This window comes from Xenopus laevis, chromosome 3S (genome assembly GCF_017654675.1).
Source record: "Xenopus laevis strain J_2021 chromosome 3S, Xenopus_laevis_v10.1, whole genome shotgun sequence".
In the NCBI taxonomy this organism is placed as follows: Eukaryota; Metazoa; Chordata; class Amphibia; order Anura; family Pipidae; genus Xenopus; species Xenopus laevis.
In genome coordinates, this window is record NC_054376.1 from 106,425,287 (window position 1) to 106,439,927 (window position 14,641).

The following is a 14,641-nucleotide window of genomic DNA, read 5'->3' on the forward strand; positions in this document are numbered from 1 at the left end:
GTAAATATGTATTACAGCTGGTTGATTCAGGAGTATGTGTATATTATTTCTATATAATTTAAGTTATTTAATATTATACATTCAAAACAAAACTGTTCCCTGTCTAAGCCCCAGGAGCTGAATGTGATCATAGCCAGACTAACTGACTCCCATGCCATTTATTTCGAGGTGGCCGTATTATGTACAAAACACATATAAACACATCTTTCTACTGCAAGGCTCATATAGGAATTAATTTAGATTTTTACTGCAAAGGCTTCTATGTGGCCATACAATATTCATGCACATTAGGTGCTTATCACTCATGCAGAATCAAGAATTAATGTGCCAGGGAATGCAAGAGCTGCCAACAACTTGACCAACAGATTGTGCAGTAGATTGTGCTGACTGTATGTATGTATATTTTTATTTATATAGAGCTACTTTTGTATGCAGCACTGTACTGCAGAACACTAAATTAATAGAACATGCAGGGGAACAATACAATAACACATACAGATAAATACAATGTACAGATGCATTAAAGGGTTACTGCCATTGGAAAACATGTTTTTTTCAAAATGAATCAGTTAATAGTGCTGCTCCAGTAGAATTCTTCACTGAAATCCGTTTCTCAAAAGAGCAAACAGATTTTTTTAGATTTAATTTTGAAATCTGACATGGGGCTAGACATATTGTCAATTTCCCAGCTGCCCCCATTCATGTGACTCGTGCTCTGATAAACTTCAGTCACTCTTTACTGCTGAACTGCAAGTTGGAGTGATATCACCCCCTCCCTTTCCCCCTGCAGCCTAACAAAAAAACAATGGGAGGGTAACCAGATAGCAGCTCCCTAAAACAATATAACAGCTGCCTGGTAGATCTAAGAACAGCACTCAATAGTAAAAACCAAGTCCCACTGAGACACATTCAGTTACATTGAGTTGGAGAAACAACAGCCTGCCAGAAAGCTGTTCCATCCTAAAGTGCTGTTTTTTTCTGAAAAGCACATGATCAGATAAAATGAAACCAGGGACAAAACACTCAGCTGATATATATGTATAGTAAACAATGTGACAATGACTTGTAACTGTGGCTTTGTTTGTCTGTCCAGCCTCCCAGCTCAGAACTTTTTCACTACGACAGTGCCAACTCTGTGAATTGGGGAATGCGTGGTAAGAATTAAGCTGACCTATATTATCAGTTGATAGGGTTCCACAGCTTTGTTATTTTGAGAAAGCATTGATACTACATGTATTGGACCTGTAATCCAGAATGCTTGAACCCTGGTGTTCTCTGGATAAGGGGTCTATCCATAATTTGGATCTCTGTACCTGTAAAATTATTTTATTAAAATAGAGGCCCAGTGGTAGATGACCTTCCCATGTTTTGGAGCTTTCTGGATAATGGGATTCCAGGGCACGGGTCCCATACTTGTGTAAAAGGTGATACAAACCTCTTAACAAATTGTATAATATATACAGTATATGCCAATTTCAAGGGCCATATCTTACTAAGAAATATGGCTCCCAACATGAGCAAGGTTAATGTATCACATTTATGTGTGTACAGTTAATGTTTTTTAAGCTAAATTAATGTATACCAGTGTATTTAATAATATGGTACAAAGCCATACCTCCCAACTGTCCTGTTTTTTGTGGGACAGTCACGATTTTGACAGCTCAACCCGCAGTCCGGGATTGTTACTGAAATGTCCTGACTTTCTCTTTGATCTTCTGCACTGAATAGCCAGAAAAAGATACAACGTTTCTTAAACGTATTTGGATTTTGGCAGAGAGCCCATAATACATGGCAGGTGCACTTCGATACATTTGCTACAATTTAAGATAAGCAAAGAAGCAATTGTAACAATTTCAGATAAGCAAGTCTCTTGGGGAAACTGTGACTTGCAGCTTAAAGGAGAATTCAACCCTAAACTTAAAAAAACCCTACCCCCCACCCTACATAGACCCCCTTCCCTCCTCCTCCCCTGGCCTACGTGTTACCCCGGGCAAATGCCCCTAACGTTTTACTTACCCCTTCAGGGTTCACGGCAGCCATCTTCCGGGTCTTTGTGTCTTCATCCAGTCGCTTCAGCAATTCCCATCAATTTCGGAGCATGCACAGTTTTTGAAAACCGGGAAATTACTCCAACGGCACATGCACCGCCATGCCGGTCTCATTGTCAGATTATCGGCCCCTATACATGGGCTGATAAAAGCTGCAGACAGGCGGGCGTCCCCGATCGGGCAGGGTAAAAAATACCATTGGATTGCAGTCCTGAGATCCAACCACCCATATCGCACCATAGGGCCCACAATTGGATCAGCCGGATATTGCCCAACTAAATGTGGGCATATCGGGGAGAGAATACACTTGTTTGGCGATCTCCCTGTGTATGGCCACCTTAAGATCTGTAAGCACCAAAAATTGCCTCCTGCTACTGCCATTCACTTGAATTGGAGTGATGCAAGACAGTCGGGGTCATTTAGCAACACTGGGCAAATTTGCCCATGGGCAGTAACCCATGGCAACCAATCAAATTGCTGCAGTAATTGTTCTACTTGCAGCTGGTTTTAAAAAAGCTATTCACTGATTGGTTGCTATGGGTAACTGCCCATGGGCAAATTTGCCCAGTGTTCATTAATGAGCCCCAGTGTGTTCTTAGAATGCAAATCTCTTTGTCTTACAGAAGCATGGAGCATACAATACAAGTTGCGAGTAGTAACACTGTATACATATAAAGATTTCAGGAGAATGTTAATATATTTATGACAAAAGCCAGTTAAAGTTCCTGACTAAAATAGTTGACAACTTCCTGTTTCCCATGATCCTTTACATCTTACTGTTCTCTTTCTCTCTCTGTTTTTTTGTCTGTTTTTTTTAACAGAGTACAAGGTAAGAAGATTCACTGTGGAACCAGAAAGGCCAGTTGCTATGACAATATGCCATGTTCAGTCACCAGATCACCAGACCTGCAGATCCCAATAACTGCCATTCTGTGTTTTATAAATATATATTTATATATATATATATATATATATATATATAATAACAGTCCCTAGAATTACCCTTAATAATGAAATGATAGCACATTCTTTAAAGGGCATCTAAAGTCTAAAATAGAATACGGCTAGAAATGCTGTATTTTGTATACTAAATATAAACATGAACTTACTGCACCACAAGCCTAATCAAACAAATCATTTATGCTTTCAAAGTTGGCTACAGGGGGTCACCATCTTGTAACTTTGTTAAACATCTTTGCAAGACTAAGACTGTGCACATGCTCAGTGTGGTCTGGGCTGCTTAGGGATCATCATAAACAAAGCTACTTGAATTCTGCATGGCTGGGAAGTAAGGCGGGGGCTCCCCCTGCTGTTCATAAATATGATTGTTTCCCTGCTCAGCAGTTAGGGACCATCTGACAATTCCTATCCACAGCAGTAAATGAAGGGAGAATTTCACTGCATACAGTCAGGTTTCTTATAAAAATGGTACACATTTTTTAATTAAAGTATATTGGAGATAGGTTTCTTTTTCATTAAAGAAAGTAAAAATTGGATTTTATTTTTTTGCCTTTACATGCCCTTTAATTGGGAATTATAGCCCATGCCGTGGCCAGTTTTGCCATCCCAAGAAAAAAAACCTAGCCACCTGCTTAATAAAAGGCTTTTTACCTGCCTTCCAATACATTATAATAGCTCAGATTCTCGTATAAATGTAAAAGAATGAAACTGTGATGGAAATACTGCTTATTGTTCTGTGCTATTCCAAGTATAGCACCCAGGCCTAGGCTGATAATCTGTGAATTCTGGCCAATACCAAAGGGGCTGCTGTAAGATTCCAGAAACAGTCACTATTTATTGGGCCTGTATGGACTGATCTTTTTAATACAGTAACTAAAAAATTAACAGCTGTTTCTTGACAGATCTATCCATATGAATTACTTGTTGTCACCACTAGAGGGAGGAATAGACTTCCTAAGGATGTCGACAGAACACGCTTGGAGGTGAGCGCTCCCAAAATGAATACTTAAGCAACAGAGTAGTGTATAAGCAAAATACATTACTTTGTCTGTTAATTGGCTCATGTGACCTAACATGCATGGTTTGTTTGTGTGTCCCGGGTTTGAATCCTGGGTGGGACCCATCTGACTGGATGCATGCTTTAGCTCCTTCTTTGCTGAGCTATTGGTTCCGTTTGTATTTAAGGTTTCAAAGAGACATCTGGTTGTAATAGTCAGCCGGAGGCCTTTAAGGCCTAGGATCCCAGGGGGCGGCCCTTTTTTCTATAATGGCAATTTTATAATTATGATTACCCAAAATGCACATACTACTAAAAAAGTATATTATTAAAGCGGACCAGACCTAAAAACTTTATAATAAAAGTCCTTTTCAAATGAAACATGAGATCCAAATTTTTTTTTTATTAAAGCATTCATAGCTGTTGTTAACTCATTTCAAAATATCAGCTTGTCAGTCAAATATTGCCTGCCCCTCCTCTATGCCCCAGGCAATTACTTCACTTCCCATTCAGCACTTCCTAGATGTCACTGCTCTCCCCACCTCCCCCCATTCTCTTCACCATTTAATTGTGTAGCCAGGGCATGGAGTGCGCAAACAAGATTCTTCTGAGATGATGCAAGGCTTGCCTTAATAACAGTGCCAACAAAATGGCTTCTGTCTGCTTGTTATGAATTCCCAGACCAAAGGAAACAAGATTCAAATAATTTATATAGTGTAATTAAAGGGATACTGTCTATGGGAAAACATGTTTTTTTTTCAAAACACATCAGTTAATAGTGCTGCTCCAGCAGAATTCTGCACTGAAATCCATTTCTCAAAAGAGCAAACAGATTTTTTTATATTTAATTTTGAAATCTGACATGGGGCTAGACATATTGTCAGTTTCCCAGCTACCCCAGTCATGTGACTTGTGCTCTGATAAACTTCAGTCACTCTTTACTGCTGTACAGCAAGTTGGAGTGATATCACCCCCTCCCCCCCCAGAAGCCCATCAGCAGAACAATGGGAAAGTCTGAAGACTGATTCAGTTACATTAAGTAGGAGAAATAGCCTGCCAGAAAGTAGCACCATCCTAAAGTGCAGGCACAAGTCACATGACTGGGGCAGCTGGGAAACTGACAATATGTCTAGCCCAATGTCAGATTTCAAAATTAAATATAAAAAAAATCTTTTGAGAATTGGATTTCAGTGCAGAAGTCTGCTGGAGCAGCACTATTAACTGATGCGTTTTGAAAAAAACATGTTTTCCCATGACAGTATCGCTTTAAATTTATTTTGCTTAACTAATATGATAAAATAGGATTTGGAGTAATTATTTCAGGTGACAGGTCCCCTTTAAGAAAATGGTTTATTTACATGAAGCAGGGTTTTACTTATGAGCTGTTTTATGCAATATATTTTTTTATAGAGACCTACATTGTTCAGGGGGTATAGTTTTCCTTTCATTTGAATGCTGTCACTATATTTATAACTGTATACCATTCCTTTCTGTCAGTTAAAAGAGAGAGCATCTACATTATCACTACTTGTTGTAAAGTAATTGTAAAGTTACTTTCCCTTATTATCTGGCATGCGAAATAATATCTGTATAATAATGTTGATTTATGATAATACTGGTGATATTACAGGAGAAGTAAAGTCTAAAAAAAGATTATGGCTAGAAATGGTTTATTGTATATACTGAACTTAATGTACCAGCCAGGAAGTTCAGCAACCCTTTAATAGTAATGATCTCAACCAGTAAAGGCCCCATACAGACCGAGTTGGCAGCTTATTGGCCCGTGTATGGGGCCAACCCGATGGGCGTCCCCGATCGATATCCGGCCAAAAGTCGGGCAGATGCAGATCAGACATTCTGATCAGATCATTGGGCCCTAGGGCCCACGAGCGGATCCGCCCGATATCGCCCACCTCAATGTGGGCATATCAGGAAGAGATCCACTCATTTGGTGACATCGCCCAATGAGTGGATCTATCAGTGTATGACCGCCTTTACTCACGAGCAACGTGTTGCTCACCAACCCCTTGGATGCATCCAGTGGCCTTAAAGCAGGTGCTTTTTTCAATTCCAGGCTTCGGGGCAAGTTTTGATTGCATAAAAACCAGGTGTACTGCCAAACAGAACCTCATGTAGGTTCCCAGTCCACATAGGGGCTACCACATAGCCAATCAAAGCCCTCATTTGTCATCTCCAGGGTCTTGGTTATGTTTGTGTTGCTCCTCAACTCTTTTTTACACTTGAATGTGGCTCACAGTTAGTAAAGATTTAGGACCCCTGATCTAGGCCTTCAGAGTTGTCTACAGCACCACCCATCTTTGATTCATTTAAACCCAGGGCCATATTTCTATATAGGCACCCATGCCCGTGCCTAGGACAACAGCTATAGGGGGCATCCTCAAGTACCTCTGTAGAAAAGAAAATACATTTAAAAAAAAAAATTCCATCCAGCCTATTCCCATACACTTACAGTTAAATCCATTAGTGGAGTAACCTACTTTTCAACTAAAGGTCTGTGGTGATGCTGGCCTGATACAGAAGCCCAAAAAATATGACCTAACATGTCTCGACTAATTCTCCATTGAGGTGTACTTCTCCTTAATCACTTCTCTTTACTGTTTACATCTAATATTCTGTTTCACTCTCTGTCTAGCGCCATCTATCAGCAGAAGAGTTCTATCAGGTCTTTGGAATGACCATATCAGAGTTTGACCGCCTGGCACTGTGGAAAAGAAATGAATTGAAGAAGCAAGCCAGGCTCTTTTAATCCAGTCCGACATGTGCCTCAGATATAAATAAACACCTCTATAAATATATTTATAAATATATATATATATGTATTATAACCACATACCATATGTATATTGTATAATAGGATAATCTCGCCCTAGGCTGAGACTTTTGTTTTAACCCTTCCAGAAGTGGAAAGGACTACAACCTGTTACTATGCAATGCGTTGCAATCCCTTTTACCACTGAGAGGGTTAACCTGAGTTGAGAGCTATTTTGAACTCTCGCTTATATTTTTTAAGGCTGTTTTTTATTTTCTATACGCAGCTGTTTCTGAGAGTTTAAACCTTCACTAACAGGGAGAATACACCGTACATAACACATTGCTTTTACAGATATATATGGTTTGGCTCTGGTATTATTCATTTTAATGCGAGAACTTGCAATTAGTGATGGGCGAATCTGGGGCGAATAATTAGCAAAACAATTTGCGAAATGGCGAACATTTCTGAAATGCATTGAACTCGATGGGTGTCACATTTATGTCGACGTGCGTCAATTTTTGACATGAGCGACATTTTTTATATGCAAGACTATCTTGTCCAAATGCATTAAAGTCAATGGGCGTCTGAATCATTTTGACGCACGACGGTAATTTTGACACATTTTTGTCATGTGGATTATTCACCGACAAACTTTCACCACTGCTTCACTAAAACATTTGCAGGTGGGGAAACGCAAAAATTGGCAGCGAATCCATGCCTAGCGAATTTATTCGCCCATCACTACTTGGAATTATTTCCATTCTGTAAGAAATTCACCCATAGAAGTTGGCTTAATGGCTATAGGTCATTTTGAAATTGCAGCCATACAAACTGATTTACTGTGCCATAAGACTGCCATATGTGATGCTTAATAACCAGGCTGTCTAACAATTAACAATTAGGGGTGTGCACTTGGTAAGATGCCACCAGTTCATTTTGCCCATTAACCAGCTGACCTGGGAAGTAGCCACAAGCCATGATCTTATATAAGGGCAGAGACATACGCTCAGATTCGGGGAGATTAGTCTTCGTTTGACTAAGCTCCCCGAACTGCCTTCCCCCTGGCTAGAATTTAAATCACCGGCGGGATGGCACTCAGAGTGCTTCGGTTTTTCGAAGTTGCCTCACTAGGAAACTTCAGGCGACTTCGGAAAAACGAAGCACTCCGAGTGCCATCACGCCAGAGATTTACATTCTAGTCGGCGGGAAAGCAGGGGAAGGCATTTTGGGGAGATTAGTCGACCGAAGAAGAGGCCGGGTGACTAAATCTCTCCGAATTTGAGCGTGTGTCTCGGCCCTTAGTGCCCATGTCTCCAAGCTATGCTAGGCCTGCTTCCTGCATCTAATGAAAGTATACTGATTCCTTGCACTGTGAATGTCATTGTTTCTTCTCAATTTAAATTGTTTATGGACTCAAACACATCATAACACCCACAGCATGAGAAAGGAAAGGGAAGTACTTTGTATTTTTGTGGCCTTACAAATCGTTACAATTTTGTTCTATGGATAAACGTTCCCCTGCACCTCCACCCCTCTCCCAGGCGATCATCTCCTCTGTACCCCCTTTCCTTTTTATCACATACAGTCATTTCACATTGTGTACAAAGAGAAGTTGTTCACCTTTGCATTAACTTTAAGGGGGTTATTTATCAAAATCCGATTTTTTCAGATTTTTTTTAAGTAAAAAAAAGTCACGATTTATTCTTATTTATCAAATATCTCAAAATCTGTTTGGGAGAAAAAACTCAAAAAATTTGTTTTACGGGTTTTATGCTCGAATTGCTAAAATTTTCCATGAAATTGCTCGAAACCACCAAATTTTTCAGATTTTTCCCTGAAACTCAGCACAGACCACGATATCTTCAAATTTGAAATGGGACCTTTGCATTGACTTCTACAGGACCCTGACAGCTTGGAGATGGAGTATTTTCAGATTCGGATTTTTAGCAGTCTCGGGGTATAATACAGTAAATTTACGAAAAATTTGAGGTTTTTTCCCTCTAAAAATTCATGCTTTGTAGTAGTGATGGGCGAGTTCGTCCCGTTTTGCCATGAAAATCATGATTTTCCTGCGAAATCCATGAAACGGGTGAAAAATTTGCGAACCTTGACTTTTAACGCTAACGACAATTGACGCGCATTAAAGTCAACGGGTGTCCATTTAAAAAAAATTTATTGCTGCTAAATTATCACTGCCAAGTTTTCACTACAAATTCGCAAGTTTATTCACCGTTGGCAAAACCCGGAAATTTACAGCTAATTTGCGCCTGCCGAATAAATTCTCCCTACTTTCTAGTGAAAAAAACTAAACATTTTTGAGTTTTTTCCATTCAGATTTTAAGAAATAACCCCCTTAGTATGACGTTTAGAGTGATATTCTGAGAAAATGCGCAGTTGGTTTTCAAATTTTATTTGTGGTTTTTGCTTTTTATTCAGCAACTCTCCAGTTTGCAATTCCAGCAGTCTTTTCCAGAATTACATCTCCCTTTAAAGGGCATGTAAAGTCTAAAAATAGAATAAGGCTAGAAATGCTGTATTTTGTATACTAAATATAAACATGAACTTACTGTACCACAAGCCTAATCAAACAAATAATTTATGCTTTCAAAGTTGGCTACAGGGGGTCACATCTTGTAACTTTGTTAAACATCTTTACAAGACTAAGACTGTGCACATGCTCAGTGTGGTCTGGGCTGCTTAGGGATCGTCATAAACAAAGCTGCTTGAGTTCTGCATGGCTGGGAAGTAAGGCGAGGGCTCCCCCTGCTGTTCATAAGTATGATTGTTTCCCTGCTCAGCAGTTAGGGACCGTCTGACAATTCCTATCCACAGCAGTAAATAAAGGGACAATTTCACTGCATACAGTCAGGTTTCTTATAAAAATGGTACACATTTTTTAATTAAAGTATATTGGAGATAGGTTTCTTTTTCATTAAAGAAAGTAAAAATGGGATTTCATTTTTTTGACTTTACATGCCCTTTAACCACGATGGAATGTATGAAATGCAAATTCTTGTACTTCAGTGCCGAAATCCACCACGGAGGAGCGGATTCCTTCCTGCTGATAAATGCAGGTTGAGTTTCCGCTCCTCTGTGGCAGATTTCAGCGTCTGTCCCCAGCCTTATTCAACTGGACAGATTGTGGTGCTGACCATTGCAGTTCTGGGATACATGACTACTTACATTCTTTAGTTGTGGTTATGAGCACACAGTTCAGTGGGAGTTGTATGAATTAACAATTTCTCTAATTTCTCACAGATACATACACATGGAGCTGACTTTGCTAAATTATTTGAAATACACAGTCACACCCTTTTCTGTCTATTAAAATCCAAAATTATCCCCGGGGCCTCGGATAGACTGACGCCTGCATTCTCTGTACTAATGGCTTGGTTAGTAGGGTTGAGTCCATCATGCAAACGTATCTCAGTGGTGTAATGCTTGGTTTTAGTACAAACAGTTGAAAGAGATATGCTTAAAGGGGAACTCCAGCTTCAAAACCAAAATTTGATAAAGAGGCCCAAATAACACAGAATCCCCTAATATACACATCACAATTACCTGTTTCTTCAAAAAGTATGAATTAATACCATTTTCTATGCTGAAATCCAGCTGTTTAACAGTTCTTCTCTTTCTGCATCATTTGAAATCCTGGCAGGGAAGGAGGGATTAAAACACTGATGTTACAAATTGTAACAACTTCTCCACAGCGTACAGACAGCATGCAGGAACTACATAACCCACAATGCATTGCTCTGTGATGTTCTGTTCCTCTTTGAAATCACGTCTGCAGGGAATTGTGGGGTTTGGAGGATGCAGGCTAAGGACAGATGCATACTTCCCAACTGTCCCTTTTTAAAGCGACAGTCCCTCTTTTGCCAGCTCAACCCGCAGTCCCTCGTTTGTACTGGAAAGTCCTGATTTTCTCTGCACTGAACAGCCAGAAAAAGAAACAAAGTTTCTAACTTAATTGGCTTTTGGCAGAGATCCCAGAACAGCCAGAAGGTGCAACTAAGATACTTTGTAACAATTTTGAGACAATAATTATAGTAAATAAGTGATTGTAACAATATAAGATAACAGGGCTCTTGGGAGAAGTTAAAGGGCAATTCACCTTCATTAGCAAAACTGTAATAACTGGAAAAAAACCACAGAAATATGTTCAAACTTCCACACCTGACAAATTTTGTAAAATGAACATGGTAATTATGGGGTGTGGCCAGAAAAATGGGCATGGTAAAAAAAAAAATTTGCAGCGCTTCGTGCGCCAATTTTTTTATCCCTCTTTTTATTTCCAAAATGTTGGGAGGTATGCAGATGGCCGCTGTTACAAAGTAACAGTAGTCAGCCAGCTCAGCAAAGTAGTCAGACAAATCAGCAGGAGAGCAGGGGGCTAGGCTTAGGGAACTGTTAAAAAATCATGAAAAGTCTGCATTTTTTTGAATTGATGTATATTGCAAAGTTGCTTGAAATTACTGTATGTTTACTTTTCAAAAAGCTCAAGTTATGTTGGTGTGGAGTTCCCCTTTAAGAAAACTACCCGTGAGGAGTTTAGTTTGTGTCTGTCCTATAAATGTTTTCATGTTGTGTATGTATATTATTTATATATGATATATATGTTATGTCATTAAACACAACTCACACATTAGCAGAACTCTAGTGACATCTAGTGGTTATCCCAACACCTGTACTTGGATGTGCTCCATAAAAATGTGACTTTGTTGTGACTTTGATCTGGCAAAAGATATGCCTGATAATAAGAGCAAGGAATGTTTCACCATACCTCCCAACTGTCCCTTTTTCGGAAGGACAGTCCCTCTTTTGACAGCTCAACCTGCAGTCCCTCATTTGTACTGGAAAGTCCCTCTTTTCTCTACACTGAACAGCCAGAAAAAGAAACAAAGTTTCTCACTTAATTGGCTTTTAGCAGAGAGGCCAGAACAACTAACAGGTGCAAATAAGATACTTTGTAAAAATTTTGAGACACAAAAACACAGTTTAGATAAGGAGAAATATTTTCGAACTTTCATAACCTGCCAAATTTTGTAAAACAAACATGGTAATTAGGGGGTGTGGCCACATAAAGGGGTGTGGTCAAAAAAATTGCTGCGCTACGTGCGGAAAAAAAATTTTTGTCCCTCTTTTTACTTCCAAAATTTGGGAGGTATGGTTTCACACCTCAGCAAATTGTGTTCTTAATGTCACATGTTAGGCTAGTAATATTATGGACTGGCATGGGAATGTATAGCACTGGTTAAAAAATTTAAATATAATACAATAGCCACACTAGGTTTGGTGTGTGAAATGTCCAAAGGCTTGTATAGAAGTCTGTGTATATACTTAGTCGACATTTCATATTGACTGCAGGGCTAATACCCCATTAATCATGTATGTGATAGCAGCAGCAGTTTAGTGAAAAGATGGCTTGTGGGCACCAAGAAAGCATTGTGCTTCCAACTTGCTCTTGAGCACGGGACAGCTTTCTCCTTGACTCTTGCGGCTCCAACATAAATCACGTTTCTATTGGAATCAATGGGCTCTCGTTCTTTAGCTGTAGTTAAAATACATGGTGCTATATCGTGTTGTTGGACAACAGTTTACCAGCGGCAAGCAGTTGAATTCTGGGAGATGCAATTCAGTAAAAGCTGAAAAAGCCACGCACCGCAGTTTTATATTAGTAATGTGCATCACAGTAACCCGGGGAACAGAAAAATCATTCATATATTGTTGTGTTAATCCCTTTGTCTCCCTAATCCTTACTACTGATTGAATCAGTATATGACTAAGGGTAGGATTCCACGAACGATTTTGACGTGACTCGACAGCGTCTGCATCCGACAGTTGTGTTGCGACGGCTCAACGCTGCGACACCATGCCGACACTTCTATCTCTTACCTTATTTTTGTCGCATTCGACAAGTCGCATGCGTTTTGTCGCAGCGCGTCGGATCGCGACAAAATCGTTCTTGGAGTCCTACCCTAAATGTTACTGGCAAACCATAGATGATTTGTGTGCTGCCAAAAAGTTGGATTCAATTTGTTTTATCAGTTATTACTTACCTTTTGTTTGCCTTGCATTTGGACTCCAGAACTTTCAAACATTAAAACAGCTTCTTCTCTAACCATTTCTCTTGTGTCTTTTATTAAAACTTCAATTTGCCAAAATCCATAGTGTGCATACAGTACTATTTTATACATGTCTATGAGCGCATGCACTACTTTTTGGTCAGTGTTTTTATCTTCAATGCTGTAAAAAAAATAAATATATGTGGGCCAAAATAAACATGGTGTAACTAATAAAATCCCTCCTGCTAAGATTATGAAAGTGCGGCCTTTCAAAGAAATATTATATTTCAGCATAAGGCATTCTGATGTCATGGTGTCCTGTCCTGCTGAGGACAATATGCTAGATTTTCACAAAATATTAAGAGATCTTCCTGGAAAAACAACATAGAGAGATTAGATTGGTGAACATGTTAAAAAGAATAGGTCATGTAAAGCCACAAAATATTTTTATTTCAAATGTTGTCTTTTTCCCCTTGGGGTACTCTGTAGAAATAAACCACTTCATGAGTCAGCTGTAAAAAGTAACATTCAAACCAGCTGAGCAGAGATGTTAAACTTGCAGCCTCCCAAATGTAGTAGCGGAGCTGTGTTTGGGAATTCCCAGAGGATAATAGTTTCTGGGAAGGGACTCTGACTGTGGAATAGCAGGTATAGTAGGGAGAGATGGTGACTATAGTAACAGTGGATAATAGTCTCTGGGAAGGGAGTGTGACTGTGGGATAGCAGGTATAGTAGAGAGATGGTGCCTATAGTTACAGTGGGATAATAGTCTCTGGGAAGGGAGTGTGACTGTGGGATAGCAGGTATAGTAGGGAGAGATGCTGCCTATAGTAACAGAAGGATAATAGTCTCTGGGAAGTGACTGTGGGATAGAAGGTATAGTAGAGAGATGGTGCCTATAGTAACAGTGGGATAATAGTCTCTGGGAAGGGAGTGTGGCTGTGGGATAGCAGGTATAGTAGGGAGAGATGGTGCCTATAGTAACAGTGGATAATAGTCTCTGAGAAGGGAGTGTGACTGTGGGATTGCAGGTATAGTAGGGAGAGATGGTGCCTATAGTAACAGTGGGATAATAGTCTATGGGAAGTGACTGTGGCTGTGGGATAGCAGGTATAGTAGAGAGATGGTGCCTATAGTAACAGTGGGATAATAGTCTCTGGGAAGTGACTGTGGCTGTGGGATAGCAGGTATAGTAGAGAGATGGTGCCTATAGTAACAGTGGGATAATAGTCTCTGGGAAGGGAGTGTGACTGTGGGATTGCAGGTATAGTAGGGAGAGATGGTGCCTATAGTAACAGTGGGATAATAGTCTGTGGGAAGGGAGTGTGACTGTGGGATACCAGGTATAGTAGGGAGAGATGGTGCCTATAGTAACAGTGGGATAATAGTCTCTGGGAAGGGAGTGTGGCTGTGGGATAGCAGGTATAGTAGGGAGAGATGGTGTCTATAGTAACAGTGGGATAATAGTCTCTGGGAAGGGAGTATGATTGCGGGATAGCAGGTATAGTAGGGAGAGATGGTGCCTATACAGGGCCGCTCCGGCCATGAGGCAAGGTGAGAATATTGCCTCAGGCGGCACGGAGCGGCCAGTTACCAGGGGCGGCAAAAAGCCGCCTCTGGTAACTTTAAGAGACGAATTTCCATTTTTTAAAACGGAAATTCGGCTCTTCTAGCGCAGCGAGCGCAATTGCGCTCACTACACTAGCGATGCGGCCCCTCCTCCACCCGCTCCGACGCTGGTAGTTAGAAGAGCGGAGCAGGAAGAGGGGCGGCATTGGGGCTGCTGCCTCAGGCGGCA

General features: G+C 40.2%; 1 protein-coding gene across 10 annotated transcripts in view; it reads left to right on the forward strand.

Annotated features, from left to right (window-relative positions):
• The window catches only part of ablim3.S (actin binding LIM protein family member 3 S homeolog), a 164,361-nt gene extending 157,540 nt beyond the window's left edge, over positions 1-6,821 (forward strand). For all 10 annotated transcript variants that reach the window (XM_041588712.1, XM_041588713.1, XM_041588714.1 and 7 more), the window contains 4 exons: positions 1,094-1,154; positions 2,870-2,877; positions 3,911-3,991; positions 6,659-6,821. In XM_041588712.1, the coding sequence (XP_041444646.1) occupies positions 1,094-1,154; positions 2,870-2,877; positions 3,911-3,991; positions 6,659-6,772 (264 nt within the window). In that variant the 3' untranslated portion in view covers positions 6,773-6,821. The remainder of the gene's footprint in view (positions 1-1,093; positions 1,155-2,869; positions 2,878-3,910; positions 3,992-6,658) is intronic.
• The last annotated feature ends 7,820 nt before the right edge of the window (positions 6,822-14,641 follow it).